The 26,929-nt window shown below is 48.4% G+C and overlaps 2 protein-coding genes across 2 annotated transcripts in view; one reads left to right on the forward strand and one right to left on the reverse strand.

Annotated features, from left to right (window-relative positions):
• MB21D2 (Mab-21 domain containing 2) overlaps positions 1 to 5,383 on the reverse strand; it is a 129,785-nt gene extending 124,402 nt beyond the window's left edge. Inside the window, exon 1 of the mRNA XM_077290314.1 lies at positions 4,759 to 5,383. Within this exon, the coding sequence (XP_077146429.1) occupies positions 4,759 to 4,963 (205 nt within the window). The 5' untranslated portion in view covers positions 4,964 to 5,383. The remainder of the gene's footprint in view (positions 1 to 4,758) is intronic.
• Positions 5,384 to 9,850: 4,467 nt separating this feature from the next.
• LOC143808990 (uncharacterized) lies at positions 9,851 to 19,707 on the forward strand. The gene is made up of 3 exons (XM_077292169.1): positions 9,851 to 10,819; positions 10,894 to 12,086; positions 19,656 to 19,707. Exons 1-3 carry the CDS (start codon positions 10,598 to 10,600, stop codon positions 19,705 to 19,707), a joined length of 1,467 nt encoding a protein of 488 aa, XP_077148284.1. The 5' UTR covers positions 9,851 to 10,597.
• Positions 19,708 to 26,929: the final 7,222 nt, after the last annotated feature.

Here is a 26,929-nt window from a genome sequence, read left to right on the forward strand (position 1 = left end):
GGCAATGCGTCGCACTGCGTCGCTAATAAAAGTCTATGGAGAAAAAACGCATCCTGCAAGCATTTTTGCAGGATGCGTTTTTTCTGCAAAACGACGCATAGCGACGTGCAGTGCACGACGCTAGTGTGAAAGTAGCCTTAGTGAAAAGAAGCCCACCCGTGTGCAATCTAATGTCACACGGTCTGTCAGTATATACACATCTTTTCTGAAAGGTCACAGAGGCTGTAACACCATAAAGCAAGAGGCTTCACTAACCAAACACCATGATGACCAAGGAGATCTCCAAACAAGTCAGGGACAAAGTTGTTCAGAAGTACAAGTCAGGGTTAGGTCACAAAAATATCCCAATCTCTGATGATCCCCCAGAGCACCATCAAATCCATTATCATCAAATGGAAAGAACATGGAATCACAACAGACCTGCCAAGAGAGTTCCACACACAAACTTTCAGCCCGGCAAAAGAAGGCATTAATCAGGGAGGCAGAACAGAGACCAAAGGTAACCCTGAAGGAGCTGCGGAGTGACTGTCCATAAGACCACAATAAGCCATACACTCTATAGAGGTGGCCTTTATGGAAGAGTGGGCAGAAAAAAAAGCCTTTACTTGCACACAAAAATTGTAAGGCTTGTTTTGAGTTTGCCAAAAGACACGAGGAAACCTCCCCAAATGTATGGAGGAAGGTGCTGTGGTCAGAGAAGACCAAAACTGAACTTTTTGCCCAACAAGGTAAACATAAGAAAACAATCCCCACAGTGAAACATGGTGGTGGCAGCATCATGCAATGGGGATGTTTTTCGGCAGCAGGGACAGGGAAAATGGTTTGAGTCGAGGGGAAGATGGATGGTGCGAAATACAGGGATATTCTTGAGCAAAACCGGTTTCATTCTGTCAGTGATTTAAGACTGGGAAGGAGGTTCGCCTTCCAATTAGACAATGACCCAAAGCATACTGCTAAAGCAGCACAAGTGGTTTAAGGAGAAAAGTGTAAATGTTTTGGAGTGGCCTAGTCAAAGCTCAGACCTTAATCCAATTGAGAACATAAAAAATGCCAAGGGGGTGAATACATTCGCAAGCCACTGTAAGTACTGTAGTTTTCTGTGGGTCTGATAGAAACAGCCAATGAAGAAAATGGCAGGGTGTATGCTCTACCATCACTCCAATAAAGGCTACTTTCACACTAGCGTCGGTACGGCCCCGTTGCAGTGCGTCGGGCCGACGTACTGACGCATGCTGTGAAAAAAAAAGCACAACGGGGGCAGCGGAAGCAGTCTTACGACGCTTCCGCTGCCCCATTGTAAGGTCCGGGGAGGAGGGGGCGGAGTTTCGGCTGCGCATGCGCGGTCGAAAATGGCGGACTAGACGCACAAAAAAACGTTACATGTAACTTTTTTTGTGCCGGCGGTCCGCCAAAACACGACGCAACCGTCGCACGACGGTTGCGACGTGTGGCGATGCGTCGGTAATGTAAGTCTATGGGGAAAAAACGCATCAAGCAGACAACTTTGCAGGATGCGTTTTTTCTCCTAAACGACGCATTGCGACGTCCGCCGAAAAACGCTAGTGTGAAAATAGCCAAAGCTTTTCATCAGTGTGTTGCTCAGATATCCCCTTCTACTGATAAAGAGGTTCCCAGCTGTCAACATTTACTGCAGGAAAAACCCCTTTTAAATGATAAATCCAGCTATACAGAATACCCATAAGGAGATTTACTCAAAGCTTCATGTTCAGACTTCGATACAAGTTGTGACAAAGGGTTATTATATACTTCCCAGTGTACATGGTGACAGCTGCTCATATGTAATACACAAGTGCTAGTAGCAGGCAACATCACATGAATGGCAAGAAGTGTAGCAGCCTCTAAGAACATAAGCAAATGGGGCGCAAATCTGCGGGGTTTGTGACATGAACAGTAAAAGTGGAACATATTAGCAAAACTCCAGTGTAATGGCAGCACTTTACAAAGCGCTCCACAGTAGATGCGCATCACTGAATGAGTGTACATAACGAATAGCCAGAAATACTGAAAGCTAATGGGTAATGGCACAGACTGGCACTCCTACAAGTAAGAATGCTACACCTTTCCTGCAGGCAAGAAAATACTGAAGAAGGTATGCAGATCCTTCAAGTCTCAGCAATAAAACTGGGCCAACATAACTCCGGGAATAAACAAATGAGGGGAAAGAGGAAAAAAGTAAGCATTGTGAGGAAAGCAAAAGGGGGACAAAAGAGAGACATGAGGGGAAAGGGGGACAAAGAGGAGCAGTGAGGGGAAAGGGGGACAAAGAGGAGCAGTGAGGGGAAAGGGGGACAAAGAGGAGCAGTGAGGGGAAAGGGGGACAAAGAGGAGCAGTGAGGGGAAAGGGGGACAAAGAGGAGCAGTGAGGGGAAAGGGGGACAAAGAGGAGCAGTGAGGGGAAAGGGGGACAAAGAGGAGCAGTGAGGGGAAAGGGGGACAAAGAGGAGCAGTGAGGGGAAAGGGGGACAAAGAGGAGCAGTGAGGGGAAAGGGGGACAAAGAGGAGCAGTGAGGGGAAAGGGGGACAAAGAGGAGCAGTGAGGGGAAAGGGGGACAAAGAGGAGCAGTGAGGGGAAAGGGGGACAAAGAGGAGCAGTGAGGGGAAAGGGGGACAAAGAGGAGCAGTGAGGGGAAAGGGGGACAAAGAGGAGCAGTGAGGGGAAAGGGGGACAAAGAGGAGCAGTGAGGGGAAAGGGGGACAAAGAGGAGCAGTGAGGGGAAAGGGGGACAAAGAGGAGCAGTGAGGGGAAAGGGGGACAAAGAGGAGCAGTGAGGGGAAAGGGGGACAAAGAGGAGCAGTGAGGGGAAAGGGGGACAAAGAGGAGCAGTGAGGGGAAAGGGGGACAAAGAGGAGCAGTGAGGGGAAAGGGGGACAAAGAGGAGCAGTGAGGGGAAAGGGGGACAAAGAGGAGCAGTGAGGGGAAAGGGGGACAAAGAGGAGCAGTGAGGGGAAAGGGGGACAAAGAGGAGCAGTGAGGGGAAAGGGGGACAAAGAGGAGCAGTGAGGGGAAAGGGGGACAAAGAGGAGCAGTGAGGGGAAAGGGGGACAAAGAGGAGCAGTGAGGGGAAAGGGGGACAAAGAGGAGCAGTGAGGGGAAAGGGGGACAAAGAGGAGCAGTGAGGGGAAAGGGGGACAAAGAGGAGCAGTGAGGGGAAAGGGGGACAAAGAGGAGCAGTGAGGGGAAAGGGGGACAAACAGGAGCAGTGAGGGGAAAGGGGGACAAACAGGAGCAGTGAGGGGAAAGGGGGACAAAGAGGAGCAGTGAGGGGAAAGGGGGACAAAGAGGAGCAGTGAGGGGAAAGGGGGACAAAGAGGAGCAGTGAGGGGAAAGGGGGACAAAGAGGAGCAGTGAGGGGAAAGGGGGACAAAGAGGAGCAGTGAGGGGAAAGGGGGACAAAGAGGAGCAGTGAGGGGAAAGGGGGACAAAGAGGAGCAGTGAGGGGAAAGGGGGACAAAGAGGAGCAGTGAGCGGAAAGGGGGACAAAGAGGAGCAGTGAGGGGAAAGGGGGACAAAGAGGAGCAGTGAGGGGAAAGGGGGACAAAGAGGAGCAGTGAGGGGAAAGGGGGACAAAGAGGAGCAGTGAGGGGAAAGGGGGACAAAGAGGAGCAGTGAGGGGAAAGGGGGACAAAGAGGAGCAGTGAGGGGAAAGGGGGACAAAGGAGCAGACTGGATGGGGGGGCGACGGATGGCGAGCAGACTGGATGGGGGGGCGACGGACAGCGCGCACACTGGATGGGGGGTGACGGACAGCGCGCACACTGGATGGGGGGTGACGGACAGCGTGCACACCGGATGGGGGGTGGCGGACAGCGCGCACACCGGATGGGGGGTGGCGGACAGCGCGCACACCGGATGGGGGGTGGCGGACAGCGCGCACACCGGATGGGGGGTGGCGGACAGCGCGCACACCGGATGGGGGGTGGCGGACAGCGCGCACACCGGATGGGGGGTGGCGGACAGCGCGCACACCGGATGGGGGGTGGCGGACAGCGCGCACACCGGATGGGGGGTGGCGGACAGCGCGCACACCGGATGGGGGGTGGCAGACAGCGCGCACACCGGATGGGGGGTGGCGGACAGCGCGCACACCGGATGGGGGGTGGCGGACAGCGCGCACACCGGATGGGGGGTGGCGGACAGCGCGCACACCGGATGGGGGTGACGGACAGCGCACTCACCGGATGGCGGGGGACGGACGGCGCGCACACTGGATGGGGGTGACGGACAGCGCACTCACCGGATGGCGGGGGACGGACGGCGCGCACACTGGATGGGGGTGACGGACAGCGCACTCACCGGATGGCGGGGGACGGACAGCGCACTCACTGGATGGGGGTGACGGACAGCGCACTCACCGGATGGCGGGGGACGGACGGCGCGCACACTGGATGGGGGTGACGGACAGTGTGCACACTGGATGGGGGGACGGACGGCGCGCACACTGGATGGGGGTGACGGACGGCGCGCGCACTGGATGGGGGGTGACAGACAGTGTGCCAGCAGCTGTGATTGATCCCCGTGGTCCTGACTGCAGCAGGATGTGTAGGGCACGGTCCAGCATGTGTCCCCGGGATGCCACCGTGTGATTGCGCCGTGTGTCGCCAGCAGCCAGTGGAGATGGAGCAGGAATAGAGGAGCAATGGCCGGGCTCACAGAGCTGCGGTTACCCGCGGACCGGCGCCAGGTGTGCGGGGAGCACAGGCTGCCGTCACGGGCGGGCACAGGTGGGCGCCACTCACCTAGCATGGAGAAGATGAAGTCCTTGGCAGTGTGGATCTCCAGCGCTCGCTGGTCGTCGTACTCCCGCTGGTCGTGCTTGCTGAATTCCACGATGAGTTTATTTAATTCTTCGGTCCGGGCTCCAGACCTGAAGTCCAGCTCCGGGGCTGCCGGTTTGCTGCCTCCCCCTACGGTGCCGGGCTTGCTGGGGATGGGAGCCGCCATCTTCGCTCGCACACTCAGGCAGCAGGATCAGATGAGAGCAGAGCTGCGGCTGCCGCCTTCCTTCCCCGCCCCGGGATAGTGGGAGATGGCTGCCGGGAGTGTGGACGTGGGAGTGAGTGAGGCCGGGCTCCCCGCACACTGGAGACAATGTGACACGAGTGTCTGTGAGATCATTCAACAAGCTGCTAACCCCTCCTCTGCAGCTGCCACACAGGAGCGGGCCCGGCACTCTGTGCCCCGTGTACCCTGGGCGGGACCGAGCACCGGCACACTGGAAGGCTCCCAGTACCCGGCGGTGTAGGGAGCGCGGTGCAGGCGGCCGGGTCCTAGGGCGCTCCATGTGTAGCAGGGCTCAGCCTGTGGCCGCCGAGTGTGAGGCTACAGTCATGGCTGGTGATGCACCTGCGTGTAGGGGATAAACCCACGGTCCCTGAGGAGCCACTTGTGTCAGAAATGCAATGGCGCTCCCCCGGTTTGTTACAGGGAAGCTGCCATGGAAATGGTGTCTGCTCTCCAGGCAGGAGCTTATAGGGCAGGTGGAGATGAGAGAAATAGAGTTTTGAGGAAAAATTTTCAGTAAAACTTTAATTTTATTGTTCAAAATCCTTGGTGCTTGTATGTCTGAGTCCAGTGGGCGGAGCCAGCGTCAGACTGGGGCACCTTGTGCCCACCAGAGAAAATCATTCTTGGGGCCCACTATGTAGCTACATAGAAATAAATACAAGACCACCAATTGTGCGGTAAAACACGTTAATATCAGCGTATAATATAAGGTAGTGCACATCTTAATTATGTAGCAGGGGTTGGGGTAGCCCCCTCATAGAATATAATGCAGCTCCCCTCTTAGGGTATAATGCAGCACCCCACAAACTATAATGCAACCCCTTCATAAGGTATAATGCAGCCTCCTCCATAGAATATAATGTAGCACCCTCATAGGGTATAATGCAGCCCCTCCACACAGTATACTGTAGCCCCCTCAGAGTATAATGCAGCCTCCCCATAGAATATACTGTAGCCCCCCTCATATAGTGTTATGTTGCCCCCAAAATTTATTGTAGTCCCGAGAGAATAATGCAGCCTGTTGTGAATTTGCTTTTTGCTCCCTCTAGTGGTTACTAGTTTTTTGACTCTGGTTTTTCTGTCATTCCTTTTATCCGCACCTGGGTCGTTAGTTAGGGGTGTTGCTATATAAGCTCCCTGGACCTTCAGTTCAATGCCTGGCAACGTAGTTATCAGAGCTAGTCTGCTGTGCTCTTGTCTACTGATCCTGGTTCCAGTTATATCAGCTAAGTCTGCCTTTTGCTTTTTGCTATTTGTTTTGGTTTTGTATTTTTGTCCAGCTTGTTCCAAATCTATATCCTGACCTTTGCTGGAAGCTCTAGGGGGGCTGGTGTTCTCCCCCCGGACCGTTAGACGGTTCGGGGGTTCTTGAATTTCCAGTGTGGATTTTGATAGGGTTTTTGTTGACCATATAAGTTACCTTTCTTTATTCTGCTATCAGTAAGCGGGCCTCTCTGTGCTAAACCTGGTTCATTTCTGTGTTTGTCATTTCCTCTTACCTCACCGTCATTATTTGTGGGGGGCTTCTATCCAGCTTTGGGGTCCCCTTCTCTGGAGGCAAGAAAGGTCTTTTGTTTTCCTCTACTAGGGGTGGCTGGATTCTCCGGCTGGCGCGTGTCATCTAGAATCAACGTAGGAATGATCCCCGGCTACTTCTAGTGTTGGCGTTAGGAGTAGATATATGGTCAACCCAGTTACCACTGCCCTATGAGCTGGATTTTTGTATTCTGCAGACTTCCACGTTCCTCTGAGACCCTCGCCATTGGGGTCATAACAGCAGCCCCCACACAGAATATATTGCAGCCTCCCCACAGAATATAATTTAGCCCCCTCAAAGTATAACACTTCTCCCTTCATAGGGTATAATGCAGCCCCCCTCCACCCCCATCATTGTCCTCATCACCACCTCCATCATTACCTTCTCACCCACAACCCCTATCATTGCCCATTCCACCACCTCCATCATTGCCTCCTCCCTCACCACCATTGTCATTTCCACCACTACCATCATTTTCCTTTCCACTACCTCCATCATTGCTTTCTTCCCCACCACCCCCATCATTGCCCATTCCACCACTTCCATCATTGCCTCCTCCCCCACAACCACCATTGTCCTTTCCACCACTACCATTATTGTCATTTCCACCACGCCATCACTCCTTTCTTCCCCACCACCCCCATCATTGCCCATTCCACCACCACCATCATTGCCTCCTCCCCCACAACCACCATTGTCCTTTCCACCCCAACCATCATTGCCTTCTCCCCCACCACCCCATCATTGCCCATTCCACCACCACCATCATTGCCTCCTCCCCCACCACCCCATCATCCTTTTCACCACCACCAATGTTGCCTTCTCCCCCACCATTCCCATCACTGCTCTCTCCATCACCCACATCACTGCCAATCTCCAATACACACACAGCACCACACACACACACACACATCACCGCACCACATACACTCACGCAGGCAGACAGAGACACAGCAACACTCACCTCTCCACACATTCCCCCCAGCACATCCAGGAAGCAGCATCTTTGGCTTTGGCTACTCACTCCTCTCCACGCCCAAGGGGGCGTGGGAAAGCATGAATATTCATATCTCTTTAGCAGCGGGGACAGGCTCCTGTCTCCAGCAGCTGCTCAGCTGACACTTGTCGGGCCCCCCTGACTCAGGGGCCCCATAGCTGCTGGGAGTGCCGCTATTAGCACACCACACACCACTTTCTGGAGGCCCTTGGAGCAGTGGGGGCGCTAGGCAGCTGCTGGCCAGTATGCCAGCAGGTGTCGGTGCCTAGGCCCACCGGAGAATCCTACGGTTCTCCGGTGGGCCAGTCGACCCTGGGCGGAGCTATCAGTCTCCTCTATGACTGCATGCAGACAGCTGTCACTCACTAGTAGGACCACCCACTGGACTCCTGCATGTAAGCACCAGGGATTTCAGTGAATAAAATATGAATTAGGCCACATTCACACTAGCAGTATTTGGTCAGTATTTTTCCTCAGTATGTGTAAGCCAAAACCAGGAGTGGGTGATAAATACAGAAATGGTGACGTGTCAATCCTTGATTTAACAGACTTGTTTTAAAGAAAAACAAGGCATGCACAGATATGGGGGATAAACATCATGGAGACAGATCTCAGGTTGGTCCATAGGGAAATCACAAGGTAGAAGTGGGAGGATAAGGCCGGCGTCACACTAGCGAGTTTTACGGACGTATGAGAGGCACAGAAAATGCGCATTGCACACGGTACAATGATTCTCTATGGCCCAGATCCTATCAGCCGTATTTTACGCATCCGTATTTTACGGCCGTAGAAAATCGCAGCATGCTGCGTTTGTCAGCGTATTGCGCTAAAAAATCCGCCAATGAAAGTCAATGGGGGCGAGAAAATTACGGATTACGCACGGACCATCAGTGTGACTTGCGAGAAATGTGCAGCGGTGTTCTCTAGAAAAGCCGGCGATTCAGTGCGGTGTACAGTAAAATCACACTGACAGGTTAGAATAGAATAGATCAAATAAATGTCTACACATAGTATAGGGGTATATATATATATATATATATATAGAGTTGGAACAGCACAATGCTCACCGGTGGGTGCCTAGCCTCCTGGGTCGAGTAGTCCACTCCTCTACCCAAATGTATACAAATAGAACAAAAGAAGGCAGCACTCCAGATACTTTTCAAGGTGAAAAAAAGTGAGGTTTATTCAGCCCACACCTCTGTGCGACGTTTCGGCTCACACTGAGCCTTTTTCAAGCAGTGAGTGGTACCAACAACTGTGATTTTATACGCATAATCTACAATCATTTGCATAATTGTTCATAAAACATTCCACATACATAAATATTACATTGTGTACATATATATAATATAATCTGTGCCATCATTAAAGTGCATAGTGCTGACGTGCTAATATAATTATATATCCCCATGTCTATTTTTGTAACTCTCTTATTTTGTACATACTTCTGTTAATTCTTTTATATGTCCATCACGTATTATTAATATTTCATACTTATTATGCTTTCTTACCCTGTCGCCCAGAGAGCACACCACATGGAGGATGCCGACCGCTATTATCGGCGTTCCCTTATTCCTACTGCGCATGTCTCAGCGTCATAACACTCTGTCATAACCTGTCAGCCAATCCAGAGCCTCCTGCACTAAATTCCACTTGCGCATGCGCTCTCAGCCTCCATCCTTGCCGCGACACCATATTGGATGTGGCATACTGTTAGTTCATACATGATACTACTAAATCGCCTGTATAAATCCAGCGGTACTCATAATAATGATAAAATTCTCCTATGTTTTGTATATCCCGCTGTATTTTCTACTCATAGACACTGTATGGCTTAATTGCTGAATTTTGCACTCTGGCACAATGGACGGCACCTTGCTCAGGTTGTCTCCGCTTACCAATGTCCCTTAAACTAGTTTCATAGCCCATAACGGCCACAAAACATCATAAAAGGATACATAAAAGCGCTTTTTATACTGCCAAATGTCTATATATATATAACAGGCTTTTTACACAACTGTATCATGCATCTCCTTTATTGTGTACATAAGGCTTTGGTACTGGCCAACAGCAGTGACAGAAAAAAAACAAAAACATAAAAACTAATAATAATTTTAAACGGAACAAGAAAAAATTAATAGAAAAAACTTAATAGAAAAAAATAATCTCAGCCTCCATGTGGTTATGCTCCATATGCAGCTAGGTTGTCTGTACTGTATATCTTCATAGGCACGAGGATATATCTAGAAAACAGTTAAAATAACGTTAAAATCGGAATGACGTTATAAAATAATATTTCTCTATCCCCATGATGGCACCACGGAGAGAGGGGTCCGCCCCCAGGGACAGGAAACCTACAGGTGAAAAAGGGCGTACCTCTCTCCCACATCAGTTGGTTTCCTGTCCCTGACGGGGAACCTACAGCACGTACCTGAAGGATTCTTCGTGGAGTTCCAGGGGCTGATGCAGTCGACTTTCTAACAGGGGGCGCCCTGTTACGGCTGGATCAAGCGGTTTTTTCCTCTCTTTTTTCTCCCTTTCCTGAAGCACCACCACAGGGGTCGGCGGGCCTCATGGGTGAGTGGAGGAAGGCAGTGAAAGGATCCAGTCTGCCTTCCATGAAAAAAAAAAAAAAAAAAAAAAGAGAGGGGGGGTAAGGAGCAGGTGACGGCGGTCACCGGAGGACTCTTAATGATAATATGGAGGTAGCGGCGGCTATCTTTCCATAAAAGGCCAAGTAAGACGGGCCAGAGGACACCGGCGTAATTACCGGTAAATCGGTGTGGGCGTCGGTAATAGAGCGCTGGTGCGCTCACCGGCGCCATCATCGCGAAAACGCAGCGCTACTGCGCGCGCGCCGGCGTCCCAGTACATTCATTCCCTCATGTGAAGCTGGCAGAGAACCGGAAGTTGGGCGGGCGCATGCGCAAACAGTCACTTCCGGTTTCGCCGGCACTAATGCATAAAAGCAACGCCAGCACAGGGAAAATGGTGGCAAATTCAAACTCCAAGTGCACCTTACAGTGCGGAGGCCACCATGAGCGAAAGCGAGCAGCAGGTTATGCAGGAAGCCGTCCAGCGATCTCCTGAGCAGGCACAAGTGCAGCGGCGTCTGCACCCACAGCAGCAGCGCAAAGGAAACTCGTCCTCTGTACAGCGCAGCAGCAGCGGACGATCAGAGTCTCAACGCAGTCGGGGGTCTGCAAAAACCACACGGCCGGCGACGATTCCAGCGGATACAGTCACCAGGCCTGAGACGGTATCTCTGATCCACAGGGGGTGAGTGATCTACGTGAAAGTGCTGACTTTAATGTAGGGCTCTTTCTGTTCTAGGGGAGGAAAAGTACAGCCAAAACTAAGCACAGAGAATGTGCCATATGTTCAGACGAGCTGCCTTCCTCCTGGGAGAAGAGACTATGCAGCGTCTGTATAAAAAAGACGATTCAGGAGGAAACCCCATCATTTGCATCCGAATTAAAGTCACTAATAAAAAGCCAGGTGGAAAGTGCCATTAAAGGCATTAAAGCCACAAAGAAAAAACATAAGAAAACACCTGAGTCCCCCGTATCCAGTGCGGACGAGTCAGAGAGTGAACTATCTGACTCGAATAATTCGTCAGATTCTGACACCTCTTCAGTATCCTCTGAGGGGGGGCGCAGTTGCTTCCCTATCGAGGAAACAGACGCTTTAGTGAAAGCGGTCAGAGCAACAATGGGTCTAGTGGAGGAGCGACCTAAAAAAACAGCGCAGGACATAATGTTCAGCGGTCTGGAACAAAAAAGAAAAAGAGCATTTCCAGTAAATGAGAAAATTCACTCTCTAATTAAAAGAGAGTGGAAAAAACCAGACAAAAAAGCTCTCCTCACCCCCAAAAGAAAATACCCGTTTGATGACCCAGCCTGCTCATCCTGGAGTAAGGCACCAAAATTAGATGTGGCCATAGCAAAGGCCTCAAAAAAGTTTGCCCTACCTTTTGAGGACATGGGTACCTTAAAAGATCCGATGGACAAAAAAGCCGAGGTTTTTCTAAAAAACTCTTGGGAAGCGGCAGGAGGCGGACTTAAACCAGCGGTCGCGGCCACCTGCACAGCTCGCGCGCTAATGGTGTGGCTTGAGCACTTGGATTCCCAATTAAAAGGAAAAGTCTCTAGAGACACGATTCAAAAATCAGTGTCCGTAATGAAAGGTGCAGCAGCCTTTTTGGCGGATGCATCTGTAGACTCAGCCAGACTAGCAGCCAGGGCTGCCGCCTTTTCGAACGCCGCAAGACGTGCCCTGTGGCTAAAATGTTGGCCAGGGGACCTTCAGACAAAGACAAAACTATGTTCAATACCCTGTGAGGGGGAATTCTTGTTCGGCACAACGCTAGATGACATCCTCGAGAAAGCCGAGGACAAGAAAAAGTCTTTCCCTGGTTTCCCCAACCAATCATACAGACGTTCCTTTCGGAATAAAAAATTTATGCAGAGAAAACCTCCGAAAGGGAACAAAGAAACATGGGAGGAAAAAAGAAATAAAACCAGAGGGTTCCTATTCAACAAACCCACTCCCGACAACAAGAAAACTCAATGAAGGTGTCCCCCAGGTTGGCGGGAGACTAACAGAGTTCCTCCCAGCCTGGGAAAAAATTTCAAGCAGCCCCTGGATACTAGGCATAGTACGAGAAGGGCTCAAGCTAAAGTTCCGCATTCCCCCCAACAACCTCTTCATGGTGACACCACAGAGACAGTCTCAAGAACAGTCGGCTCTTCAGGAAGAGATTCTAGGCCTAGTCCAGAAGGAAGTCCTACAGGAAGTCCCTCACCAGGAAAGAGGCATGGGCTTCTACTCTCCCCTCTTCCTCCGAAAGAAGCCAGATGGATCATACAGGACAATAATAAATCTCAAAAAGTTAAACAGTTTTCTCGAGATCCCACACTTCAAAATGGAGACAATAAAATCTTGCGTAAAAATACTCTTTCCCAGGTGTTTCATGACTGTTCTAGACCTACGAGATGCATACTATCATGTACCGATCCACAAGGATCATCAAAAGTACCTCCGGCTGGCAGTGAATATCCAGGGGGAGGTGAAACATTATCAGTTTCGGGCCCTCCCTTTTGGGTTAGCTATCGCACCCCGGGTATTCACGAAACTAATGTCGGAAGTGATGGCTCATATACGAGAGCAGAATATCCTGATAGTCCCCTACCTGGACGACCTCCTTGTGGCAGGGACATCATTCCATCACTGCAAACAGCAGTTGGATTTGGTTATGACTTCTCTGTCAAGCCTAGGTTGGCTGTTGAACCTTACCAAATCCAAAGTAGTCCCATCACAGGTACAGGAGTACTTGGGGATAGTCCTCGACTCGACCACACAAACGTGTCATCTTCCTCAGGGGAAGATTCAAAAGATGACACAGGCAGCGGTACAGTTGTCATCATCCCCAGTCACCACACTCAGGAAAGCCATGTCCCTGCTGGGCTCCATGACATCCTGTATCCCGGCAGTGCAGTGGGCACAATGCCATTCCCGAGACTTACAATGGGAGACTTTAAGTTCAAGCCTGTGTCTGGGAGGAAATTTAGACGGGCGGTTAAGCATATCACCAACTACGATACACTCCCTACAGTGGTGGGCAGATCCGATAAATCTTACCAAGGGGGTCCCCTGGTCACTACCAACAGAGAAAATCCTAACGACCGATTCAAGCCCCTGGGGGTGGGGTGCTCATATAGACGGTCAGGTGACACAAGGGAACTGGAACAAAAATCAGGAGCTAACCTCATCAAATATGAAAGAACTGCTAGCGGTAAAACTCGCCCTAATACACTTCCAAAACATCATCCGCTCCCACCACGTAAAAGTCTTTTCGGACAATCAGGTAGTGGTAGCATACCTAAACCACCAAGGGGGCACCAGGTCACAAACACTGATGGAAGAAACCCGGTCTATCTTCTACATTGCAGAACACAATCTGAAGTCCCTAACAGCCCTTTACATAAAGGGTTCAGAAAACCAGACCGCAGACTTCCTCAGCAGAACACGCTTGAGACAGGGGGAGTGGGAGCTGAAACAGTCGGTATTCAACCAAATAGTGAAACGTTGGGGAGAGCCAGAAATAGACCTATTTGCGGACTTTCAGAATCGGAAAGTGAGGAAGTTCTGCTCAATCGACCCCCGGGGAGGGCCAGTAGCTCTGGACGCTCTCACAGTCCCCTGGAACTATCGCCTCTCCTACGCGTTCCCTCCAATATCCCTCATTCCCCTAGTCTTGAGGAAAATTCGGGAGGAGGGAGCAACAGTGATAATCATAGCTCCATTCTGGCCTCGCAGGATATGGTTTTCTTGGCTGAGAAAGATGTCCTTAGACAGTCCGTGGGTTCTACCAGACACGCAAAATCTGTTATCCCAGGGCCCAGTGTGTCACCCCAATGTGAAAAGCCTACATATGACAGCCTGGCTTTTGAAAGGAAGCTATTAAGCAGCAAAGGGTTTTCATCCAACCTGGTGTCCACATTACTACAGAGTAGGAAACCCGTAACCACCAAAATATACGGCAAAGTGTGGAAAAAATTCATGTCTGTATCAGGGGTTGACCCAGGGGGGGAAATCCCAATAGATAAGATTCTCGAATTCCTGCAAAAGGGTTTGGAAAAAGGGCTAGCTACGAGTACTCTAAAAGTTCAGGTAGCAGCCTTGGGAGCACTATATAATTATGATCTAGCCAGAAACCGATGGATCGTGAGATTCATCAAAGCCTCGGGTAGATTAAAACCGGTTCCTTTGCATAATGCCCCTCCATGGGATCTAAACCTTGTTCTAAATGCACTAACCAAATCTCCTTTTGAGCCCTTGGCAGACGCACCCCTAAAGATTCTATCTTTAAAAACAACACTCTTAGTGGCCCTAACCTCAGCCCGTCGCGTTAGTGACATACAAGCATTGTCCGCGGGCCCTCCCTTCACTCAAATTCTTGAGGACAGAGTCATTCTAAAAACGGACCCGGCTTACCTCCCAAAAGTCGCGTCTCAATTTCACAGGACACAAGAGGTCTCCCTGCCCTCATTCTGTCCCAACCCCAAGAATGAGGGAGAAAAAACACTACATACCCTTGATGTTAGGAGGTGCCTACTCCAATACTTGTCAGCCACTAGAGAGTGCAGGAAGGATAGGGCTCTGTTTGTCTGCTTCCAGGGTCCACGGAAGGGACAGAAAGCGTCAAAAGCTACGCTAGCGAGGTGGATAAGAGATGCCATCGCCCTATCCTACTCTTCCAGCGGGACGGCCATCCCGGAGAATATAAAAGCGCACTCGACCAGAGCAGTGGCATCATCCTGGGCGGAAAGAGCGGGCGCTTCAATACAACAGATATGTAGAGCGGCCACTTGGTCTTCCCAGTCTACATTTTTCAGACACTACCGCTTAGACTTGACCTCCTCTGATCTCACCTTTGGTCGAAGGGTTCTAGAGGCAGTGGTCCCTCCCTAAAAAATTACAATCTATGTAAATCTCTCCGTGGTGCCATCATGGGGATAGAGAAAATCGTAGTTACTTACCGATAACGGTATTTCTCTGATCCCATGATGGCACCCGTATATTCCCTCCCTTTTCACACACAGGTGTGCACACTATAATGTATAGTTAGTTACCTTTAGTCACGGTGCCTCTGTTAAGTAAAAAATTGTTAAGTTTAATTTGTGTAAATATCAAATTGCAGCTGAAGTTCTGTATAAGGCTCTGTTAACCAACTGATGTGGGAGAGAGGTACGCCCTTTTTCACCTGTAGGTTTCCTGTCCCTGGGGGCGGACCCCTCTCTCCGTGGTGCCATCATGGGATCAGAGAAATACCGTTATCGGTAAGTAACTACGATTTTCTACAACACACTCCAAATATTTAACTAGGAACCCATATACATCTAATTCCTAGGTATACCATAATGGGGCTAATACATGTTAGGGTTAATTTTAAATTCCACATTGAGGCCTTTCGGTTTTAAAGTACCGTATTTTCCGGCGTACAAGATGACTTTTTAACCCCTGAAAATCTTCTTAAAAGTCGGGGGTCGTCTTGTACGCCGGGAATCGCCTTGTACGCCGGGTGTATATGGTGGGTGGGGGGGGGGGAGTGATCCTGATGACGACGAGGGGGCGTCTCACAGAAAAGTGAGTATCCCCCATTACCTTATCATAGCGCTGCAGCGTGGGGTCTCTGTGCTGGGAGCGGCGGCGGCTGCTGTGCTGTGGCGGCTCCTCTTCTGCAGTGTGGGGCCTCTGGTGCTGTGGGGCGGTGGCGGCGGCGTATCTTCATGCAGTCGGGGCTCCTCCGGCATCTCAGCCTGGAAGCCCCGCCGGCAACTCCATCGGTACAATGCGCTGGCCTCCGGGAAAATGGCCGCTGCTTAGATTCAGATCTCGTTGAGATCTGAATCTGAGCATGCGCAGCCCCCAGCGGCCGGGCCACCGCATCGCACCTATTGAGCTGCCTCCGGGAAAATGGCCACTGCTCAGATTCAGATCTCGTCTCCCGAGATCTCGGGACGAGATCTGAATCTGAGCAGCGGCCATTTTCCCGGAGGCCACCTGACCGCATTGTACCCATGGAGTTGCCGGCGGGGCTTCCAGTCTTTGAGATGCCGGAGGAGCCCCGACTGTATGAAGATACGCCGCCGCCACCGCCCCACAGCACCAGAGGCCCCACACTGCAGAAGAGGAGCCGCCACAGCACAGCACAGCACAGCAGCCGCCGCTCCCAGCACAGAGACCCCACGCTGCAGCGCTATGATAAGGTAATGGGGGATACTCACTTTCCTGTGAGACGCCCCCTCGTCCTCATCAGGATCACTCCCCCCCCCCCCCCAAAAGGCACATATTCACCGGCCCTATAAGACGACATAGGGTGTATAAGAAGACCCCCGACTTTTAAGAAGATTTTATTTTTTAACTGGTAAAGTTGGGGGGTCGTCTTATACGCCCAGTCGTCTTATACGCCGGAAAATACGGTATTCAATTCATAAATCCATCTCAGTTCCTGTTTTTTGAGGAGGGATACTCTGTCCCCCCCTCTCCTCTGCATGGGAATCTTATCTATTATTCTAAATTTGAGATCCTTCTCCATATGACCCAATTCTGTGAAGTGTTTTGAGACCGGGAGGTCAAGTCGCTTTTTTCTAATTGAGTGTCGGTGATTATTGATACGTACTTTTAACTCACACGTTGTCTCCCCCACGTAGCATAATCTACAGGGACATTCTAGTAGATATATTACATGATCAGAATTGCACGTTAAGAATTGTTTGATTGTATATATTTTATTTGTATCTGGATGTTTGAATGTGGAACCTTTTAACATATACTGTAGGTACAGTTCACACACGACAAGCATGGGAAGCAACCCTTTTGATTTGCCCCAGTAATTGTGGTTTGACAACTATTCTTTAAAGGGCCAATGTCAGATTTGACTAAATGGTCTTTAACCCCTTACTGACCTCGGACGGGATAGTACGTCCGAGGTCAACTCCCCTGCTTTGATGCAGGGCTCCGCGGTGAGCCCGCATCAAAGCCGGGACATGTCAGCTGTTTTGAACAGCTGACATGTGCCCGCAATAGCGGCAGGTGAAATTGCGATTCACCCGCCGCTATTAACTAGTTAAATGCCGCTGTCAAACGCAGACAGCGGCATTTAACTACCGCATCCGGCCGGGCGGCCGGAAATGACGTCATCGCCGACCCCCGTCACATGATCGGGGGTCGGCGATGTGTCAGGACAGTAACCATAGAGGTCCTTGAGACCTCTATGGTTACTGATCGCCGGTAGCTGTGAGCGCCACCCAGTGGTCGGCGCTCACAGCACACCTGCAATTCTGCTGCATAGCAGCGAACATGAGATCGCTGCTATGTAGCAGAGGCGATCGTGCTGTGCCTGCTTCTAGCCTCCTATGGAGGCTATAGAAGCATGGCAAAAGTAAAAAAAAAAAGTTAAAAAAAATGTGAAAAAAATAAAAAAAATATAAAAGTTTAAATCACCCCCCTTTCGCCCCATTCAAAATAAGTCAATAAAAAAAAAAATCAAATCTACACATATTTGGTATCGCCGCGTTCAGAATCGCCCGATCTATCAATAAAAAAAAAGCATTAACCTGATCGCTAAACGGGGTAGCGGGAAAAAAATTAGAAACGCCAGAATTTCGTTTTTTTTGGTCGCCGTGACATTGCATTAAAATGCAATAATGGGCGATCAAAAGAACGTATCTGCACCAAAATGCTATCATTAAAAACGCTAGCTCGGCACGCAAAAAATAAGCCCTTAACCGACCCCAGATCATGAAAAATGGAGACGCTACGAGTATCAGAAAATGGCGCAATTTTTTTTTTTTTAGCAAAGTTTGGAATTTTTTTTCACCACTTAGGTAAAAAAATAACCTAGACATGTTAGGTGTCTATGAACTCATAGTATAAACAAGACCCAGCACTCAACTTAGCGGTGAAGGAATATAAAGGATTTTATTCATCCCAGTGTAAGCCAAACGTTTCGGTCCCTAACCGGGACCTTTATCAATGACTGTAAAAGTATGTACAAACATATACAATAAATAAAAGTCAATAATAAACAATGGGTGACAACAAAACAAAGTATTTACAAAATGTATTCAGCAAAATGTATCTGGTATACGCTAGTAGAAGGATACGGTGGTTTACAAACAAAGGCATACGGACATAATCATAAATAGGAAGATATACTATACTGGGCACCACTACATTAGCTGTGCACACGACGTTCGTACTATGAACTCATAGTGACCTGGAGAATCATAATGGCAGGACAGTTTTAGCATTTAGTGAACCTAGCAAAAAAAGCCAAGCAAAAAACAAGTGTGGGATTGCACTTTTTTTGCAATTTCACCGCACTTGGAATTTTTTTCCCGTTTTCTAGTACACGACATGGTAAAATCAATGATGTCGTTCAAAAGTACAACTCATCCCGCAAAAAATAAGCCCTCACATGGCCAAATTGCCGGAAAAATAAAAAAAGTTATGGCTCTGGGAAGGAGGGGAGTGAAAAACGAACACGGAAAAACGAAAAATCCCAAGGTCATGAAGGGGTTAATATTTCTGCCCCTACGGTAGGAAAATAATGGGGGCTCCTTAAACTCTTTTATACCTGGTAAACAGTTTCTCAACATTCCCCAATGTTTTCTGATTATTTCTGCTATTCTATCACTTTCATCCGTATATGTCATCACACATGGTATTCTATTCAGGGTTTTTTTTATATTTTGTCCTCCCCCCCCCCCCCCCCCCCCCCCACAATAGTTCTTTCCTATCCTTGTTCCGGACCGTATCCTTCGCTCTATTTAGTATTACTCGTGGATAACCCCTCTTCAAAAATTTCCTAACCAGGGTATCCATCACTCCATCTATCTCTTCATTTTTCTTAACAATTCTAGGTACCCTTAGTAGTTGACTTAACAGGATTGATCTAACCATACTGCGAGGATGCTGGCTATCAAATGTCAATAAGTTATTCCTGTCAGTTTCTTTTACATATAGAGTAGTTATAAGTTCTCCATTTATTTGTTTAACCAAAACATCCAAGAACTGTAAATCAATCCTAGAGGAGATCAACGTAAATTTGATGGTCTCATCTATTGTATTCAGGTATTGGTGAAAGCTCTCAAGCTCTTTTTCTGTGCCACTCCATAGGAGGAAGACATCATCTATGTATCTCCACTACACCAGTGCATGCCGGAAGTGGTGGGACACATAGACAAGGTCCTCATCCAGGACACTCATGACCAAATTTGCATACGCGGGGGCCATATTGGCCCCCATCGCTGTACCGCGTTTTTGTGTATAGAATGTGTCGCCAAATAAGAAGTAGCTCCGATTCTAGATTATTTCCAACAATCTTACAACAAATATTTTACCTATATCTGATATCTCAATCGTTTCCAGCTTTTTTTCAACAGCCTTTATCCCAGAAGTGTGTTCGATTGAAGTGTAGAGCGAAGTGACATCAAATGATGCCATAATCACTTCCCCCCCCAATTCAACCGACTCCAATTTATTTAGAAAATCGGTAGTGTCTTTAATGCATGAGCTTGATTTCCTAGCAATAAGGTTGAGAATCTTATCCAAAAATGTGCCTATCCTACTGAAAACTGAATCCACCCCTGACACTATTGGTCGACCCGGCGGGTCAACCAATGATTTATGAATCTTCGGTGTTATATATAGCACTGGAGTCATGGGGAATTCTAAACATAAATAGTTCATCAATTCCTGATCAATTATTTCATTTTCCAATGCTTCTTTTAAACAGTTTTTTTATCTCCCCTATTATATTAAATTTAGGGTCCCCCTCTAGTTTTTGATATACATTTTCATCTCCAAGTTGTCTATTAATTTCTGCAATGTATTTTGACTTGTCCATGATGACGACAGCACCCCCCTTATCTGCGGGTTTAATTATGATGTCGTCATCATGGACAAGCTCCTGTAATGCCCTATGTTCCTCTTTTGTTATATTGGGCCGTTTGAATTTGATAGGGACCCCATCTTTAAGCTCCTCAATCTCCCTCTTTACTACTCTTTCAAAGGCATCTATGATGGTTGAGTTTGTAGGTGGCACAAAATCACTGCTGTTTCTCAGCCCCAAATTTCCAGAGTTAAACTCGCTACTTCTTATTATACTCGTTTTTTTTATCCTGAAACCATTCTTGGAGTTTAATTGACCTAAAAAATCTCTCCATGTCTACCCGTAAGTCAAACCACTTTATATGTGAGCAGGGGGAGAAAGATAGTCCTCTACTAAGGATAGAAACCTGTGGAGGGGTTAATACCTTAGTTGATATATTGATCACGAGTTCTGATCCTTCTTCCTGGACATTGCTTGTCGCTGGAGCTGTGACCTGTTCTTTTCTGGTTTTCTTTTGGTACCGGTGGTGGCGTTTACCTCCTCTCCTCTTATGCTTGACTGTCCTTCCGTTGTATTGTCCTGGTCTATAGGAAACAATGTTATTATTAATCAATAGTATTTTATCATCCCTTTTATGTGTGTCTATACAACCACCTTTCTTTTTCCAAATTGGTTTACTATTCTTTTTCTGCCATGTATATATTTGTCCACTTTCATAGTCCTCCAGGTTTCTTCCAAATCGTTGCGTAACTTGGCACTCTCCTTATCCACTTTATCTTTAAACACATTCCACTCTTCCACTGTTAGCAATGCCTGTATCTTGCACTCAGACTCCCCAATATTCACTTGTAACTTCTTGATCTCAACTTGTAAAAAATCAATATTCAATAAGATAGTGTCCATCGCATATTTATTCGATATCATAAAGCGGGAGCAGTACGCCGCATTGCCTTGAAACAGATTAGGCCGTATATTTGATCTCAGTCCCCTGGGAATTTTACCTTCCTTATAATACTGTCCCAAAGTCATCATATGTAACTGCAGATTCATTAATCGTTTAACATCACTTTCATACTTGCGTTTTAACTCCAATGTAGAAGGTGTCGTCAAAAAAATAGCTTCTCCATTAATGCCCCCAAGTATACGTTCCTCCTCCTCAGATGTATAATTAAAGACTCCTAGTTCCATGGTACTTTTATCCATGGAACACCAAAAATGGCTTGTAAGACAGCAAAATATTTTATAGATTATGCAAAAATTATTTAAATAATTATTCATATTGTGCATACATTTCCAGACAAAAATAAAAAGTAGAATTGGAACAGCACAATGCTCACCGGTGGGTGCCTAGCCTCCAACTCACACGTTGTCTCCCCCACGTACCATAATCTACAGGGACATTCTAGTAGATACAGTGCCTACAAGTAGTATTCAACCCCCTGCAGATTTAGCAGGTTTAATAAGATGCAAATAAGTTAGAGCCTTCAAACTTCAAACAAGAGCAGGATTTATTAACAGATGCATAAATCTTACAAACCAAAAAGTTTTGTTGCTCAGTTAAATTTTTATAAATTTTAAACATAAAAGTGTGGGTCAATTATTATTCAACCCCTAGGTTTAATATTTTGTGGAATAACCTTTGTTTGCAATTACAGCTAATAATCGTCTTTTATAAGACCTGATCAGGCCGGCACAGGTCTCTGGAGTTATCTTGGCCCACTCCTCCATGCAAATCTTCTCCAAGTTATCTAGGTTCTTTGGTTGTCTCATGTGGACTTTAATCTTGAGCTCCTTCCACAAGTTTTCAATTGGGTTAAGGTCAGGAGACTGACTAGGCCACTGCAACACCTTGATTTTTTGCCTCTTGAACCAGGCCTTGGTTTTCTTGGCTGTGTGCTTTGGGTCGTTGTCTTGTTGGAAGATGAAATGACGACCCATCTTAAGATCCTTGATGGAGGAGCGGAGGTTCTTGGCTAAAATCTCCAGGTAGGCCGTGCTATCCATCTTCCCATGGATGCGGACCAGATGGCCAGGCCCCTTGGCTGAGAAACAGCCCCACAGCATGATGCTGCCACCACCATGCTTGACTGTAGGGATGGTATTCTTGGGGTCGTATGCAGTGCCATCCAGTCTCCAAACATCACGTGTGTGGTTGGCACCAAAGATCTCGATCTTGGTCTCATCAGACCAGAGAACCTTGAACCAGTCAGTCTCAGAGTCCTCCAAGTGATCATGAGCAAACTGTAGATGAGCCTTGACATGACGCTTTGAAAGTAAAGGTACCTTACGGGCTCGTCTGGAACGGAGACCATTGCGGTGGAGTACGTTACTTATGGTATTGACTGAAACCAATGTCCCCACTGCCATGAGATCTTCCCAGAGCTCCTTCCTTGTTGTCCTTGGGTTAGCCTTGACTCTTCGGACAAGCCTGGCCTCGGCACGGGAGGAAACTTTCAAAGGCTGTCCAGGCCGTGGAAGGCTAACAGTAGTTCCATAAGCCTTCCACTTCCGGATGATGCTCCCAACAGTGGAGACAGGTAGGCCCAACTCCTTGGAAAGGGTTTTGTACCGCTTGCCAGCCTTGTGACCCTCCACGATCTTGTCTCTGATGGCCTTGGAATGCTCCTTTGTCTTTCCCATGTTGACCATGTATGAGTGCTGTTCACAAGTTTGGGGATGGTCTTAAATAGTCAGAAAAGGCTGGATAAAGAGATAATTAATCCAAACATGTGAAGCTCATTGTTCTTTGTGCCTGAACTACTTCTTAATACTTTAGGGGAACCAAACAGAATTCTGGTGGGTTGAGGGGTTGAATAATAAATGACCCTCTGAAAATACTTTTCACAATTTAAAAAAAAAATAAACAAAGAAATAACATTCTTTTTTTGCTGCAGTGCATTTCACACTTCCAGGCTGATCTACAGTCCAAATGTCACAATGCCAAGTTAATTCCAAATGTGTAAACCTGCTAAATCTGCAGGGGGTTGAATACTACTTGTAGGCACTGTATATTACATGATCAGAATTGCACGTTAAGAATTGTTTGATTGTATATATTTTATTTGTATCTGGATGTTTGAATGTGGAACCTTTTAACATATAGGTACAGTTCACACACGACAAGCATGGGAAGCAACCCTTTTGATTTGCCCCAGTAATTGTGGTTTGACAACTATTCTTTAAAGGGCCAATGTCAGATTTGACTAAATGGTCTTTAATATTTAGTGCAGGAGGCTCTGGATTGGCTGACAGGTTATGACAGAGTGTTATGACGCTGAGACATGCGCAGTAGGAATAAGGGAACGCCGATAATAGCGGTCGGCGTCCTCCATGTGGTGTGCTCTGTGGGCGGCAGGGTAAGAAAGCATAATAAGTATGAAATATTAAGAACAGATGATAGATATATAAAAGAATTAACAGAAGTATGTACAAAATAAGAGAGTTAAAAAATAGACATGGGAATATATAATTATATTAGCACGTCAGCACTATGCACTTTAATGATGGCACAGATTATATTATATACTGTATATACTCGAGTATAAGCCGAGATTTTCAGCCCAAATTTTTGGGCTGAAAGTGCCCCTCTCGGCTTATACTCGAGTCATGATCGGTGGTGGGGTCGGCGGGTGAGGACTGTCATATACTTACCTAGTTCTGGCGTTCCTGGCGCTCCTCCTGCCCGTCCCACGGTCTCCGGGTGCCGCAGCTCTTCCCCTGAGCGGTCACATGGGACCGCTCATTAGAGAAATGAATAGGCTGCTCCACCTCCCATAGGATTCATTTCTCTAATGAAGCGGTAACGGTGACCGCTGATAGAGGAAGAGGCTGCGGCACCGAAGACCAGCTGTCCGGGGGAAGGAGCGGGACGCCGGGAGCAGGTAAGTATGACATATTCACCTGTCCTCGTTCCACCCGCCGGGCGTCGCGCCATCTTCCCGGCGTCTCTCCGCTCTGACTGTGCAGGTCAGAGGGCATGATGACGCATATAGTGTGCGCGCCGCCCTCTGCCTGATCAGTCAGTGCAGAGAGACGACGGGACGCTGAGGAGCTGCAAGCAAGAGAGGTGAGTATGTGTTTTATTATTTTATTGCAGCAGCAGCAATGTCACAGATTTATGTGGAGCATCTATGGGGCAACGGTGCAGAGCACTATATGGCACAGCTATGGGGCAATGGTGCAGAGCACTATATGGCACAGCTATGGGGCAACGGTGCAGAGCACTATATGGCACAGCTATGGGGCAATGGTGCAGAGCATTATATGGCACAGCTATGGGGCAACGGTGCAGAGCACTATATGGCACAGCTATGGGGCAACGGTGCAGAGCACTATATGGCACAGCTATGGGGCAACGGTGCAGAGCACTATATGGCACAGCTATGGGGCAATGGTGCAGAGCATTATATGGCACAGCTATGGGGCAACGGTGCAGAGCACTATATGGCACAGCTATGGGGCAACGGTGCAGAGCACTATATGGCACAGCTATGGGGCAACGGTGCAGAGCACTATATGGCACAGCTATGGGGCAACGGTGCAGAGCACTATATGGCACAGCTATGGGGCAACGGTGCAGAGCACTATATGGCACAGCTATGGGGCAACGGTGCAGAGCACTATATGGCACAACTATGGGGCAATGGTGCAGAGCACTATATGGCACAGCTATGGGGCAATGGTGCAGAGCACTATATATATATGGCACAGCTATGGGGCAACGGTGCAGAGCATTATATATATGGCACAGCTATGGGGCAACGGTGCAGAGCACTATATGGCACAGCTATGGGGCAACGGTGCAGAGCACTATATGGCACAGCTGTGGGGCAACGGTGCAGAGCACTATATGGCACAGCTATGGGGCAACGGAGCAGAGCACTATATGGCACAGCTATGGGGCAACGGTGCAGAGCATTATATATATGGCACAGCTATGGGGCAACGGTGCAGAGCATTATATATATGGCACAGCTATGGGGCAACGGTGCAGAGCACTATATGGCACAGCTATGGGGCAACGGTGCAGAGCACTATATGGCACAGCTATGGGGCAACGGTGCAGAGCACTATATGGCACAGCTATGGGACAACGGTGCAGAGCACTATATGGCACAGCTATGGGGCAATGGTGCAGAGCATTATATGGCACAGCTATGGGGCAATGGTGCAGAGCATTATATGTATGGCACAGCTATGGGGCAACGGTGCAGAGCACTATATGGCACAGCTATGGGGCAACGGTGCAGAGCACTATATGGCACAACTATGGGGCAATGGTGCAGAGCACTATATGGCACAGCTATGGGGCAACGGTGCAGAGCACTATATATATATGGCACAGCTATGGGGCAACGGTGCAGAGCATTATATATATGGCACAGCTATGGGGCAACGGTGCAGAGCACTATATATATGGCACAGCTATGGGGCAATGGTGCAGAGCACTATATATATGGCACAGCTATGGGGCAACGGTGCAGAGCATTATATATATGGCACAGCTATGGGGCAATGGTGCAGAGCATTATATATATATGGCACAGCTATGGGGCAATGGTGCAGAGCACTATATATATGGCACAGCTATGGGGCAACGGTGCAGAGCATTATATATATGGCACAGCTATGGGGCAACGGTGCAGAGCACTATATGGCACAGCTATGGGGCAACGGTGCAGAGCACTATATGGCACAGCTGTGGGGCAACGGTGCACAGCACTATATGGCACAGCTATGGGGCAACAGTGCAGAGCATTATATATATGGCACAGCTATGGGGCAACGGTGCAGAGCACTATATGGCACAGCTATGGGGCAACGGTGCAGAGCACTATATGGCACAGCTATGGGGCAATGGTGCAGAGCATTATATGTATGGCACAGCTATGGGGCAACGGTGCAGAGCACTATATGGCACAGCTATGGGGCAACGGTGCAGAGCACTATATGGCACAACTATGGGGCAATGGTGCAGAGCACTATATGGCACAGCTATGGGGCAACGGTGCAGAGCACTATATATATATGGCACAGCTATGGGGCAACGGTGCAGAGCATTATATATATGGCACAGCTATGGGGCAACGGTGCAGAGCACTATATATATGGCACAGCTATGGGGCAATGGTGCAGAGCACTATATATATGGCACAGCTATGGGGCAACGGTGCAGAGCATTATATATATATGGCACAGCTATGGGGCAATGGTGCAGAGCATTATATATATGGCACAGCTATGGGGCAACGGTGCAGAGCACTATATGGCACAGCTATGGGGCAACGGTGCAGAGCACTATATGGCACAGCTATGGGGCAATGGTGCAGAGCATTATATGGCACAGCTATGGGGCAATGGTGCAGAGCATTATATGTATGGCACAGCTATGGGGCAACGGTGCAGAGCACTATATGGCACAGCTATGGGGCAACGGTGCAGAGCACTATATGGCACAACTATGGGGCAATGGTGCAGAGCACTATATGGCACAGCTATGGGGCAATGGTGCAGAGCACTATATGGCACAGCTATGGGGCAACGGTGCAGAGCATTATATATATATGGCACAGCTATGGGGCAACGGTGCAGAGCACTATATATATGGCACAGCTATGGGGCAACGGTGCAGAGCACTATATATATGGCACAGCTATGGGGCAACGGTGCAGAGCATTATATATATGGCACAGCTATGGGGCAACGGTGCAGAGCACTATATATATATGGCACAGCTATGGGGCAACGGTGCAGAGCATTATATATATGGCACAGCTATGGGGCAACGGTGCAGAGCATTATATATATATGGCACAGCTTTATGTGGAGTATCTATGGGGCCATAATGAACGGTATGGAGCATCTATTTTTAATTTTGAAATTCACCGGTACCTGCTGCATTTTCCACCCTAGGCTTATACTCGAGTCAATAAGTTTTCCCAGTTTTTTGTGGCAAAATTAGGGGGGTCG

Source organism: Ranitomeya variabilis, chromosome 2 (assembly GCF_051348905.1).
Source record: "Ranitomeya variabilis isolate aRanVar5 chromosome 2, aRanVar5.hap1, whole genome shotgun sequence".
NCBI classification, from domain to species: Eukaryota; Metazoa; Chordata; class Amphibia; order Anura; family Dendrobatidae; genus Ranitomeya; species Ranitomeya variabilis.

What these genes read in the sequence shown, in the direction of transcription:
- LOC143808990 (XM_077292169.1), top strand. Translation starts at nt 10,598, where the DNA reads ATGAGCGAAAGCGAGCAGCAGGTTATGCAGGAAGCCGTCCAGCGATCT. An exon ending in CAGTCACCAGGCCTGAGACG is followed by an intron (nt 10,820 to 10,893) that starts GTATCTCTGATC and finishes TTTCTGTTCTAG; the next exon opens with GGGAGGAAAAGTACAGCCAA. An exon ending in AAAAGAAATAAAACCAGAGG is followed by an intron (nt 12,087 to 19,655) that starts GTTCCTATTCAA and finishes TTGATTTCCTAG; the next exon opens with CAATAAGGTTGAGAATCTTA.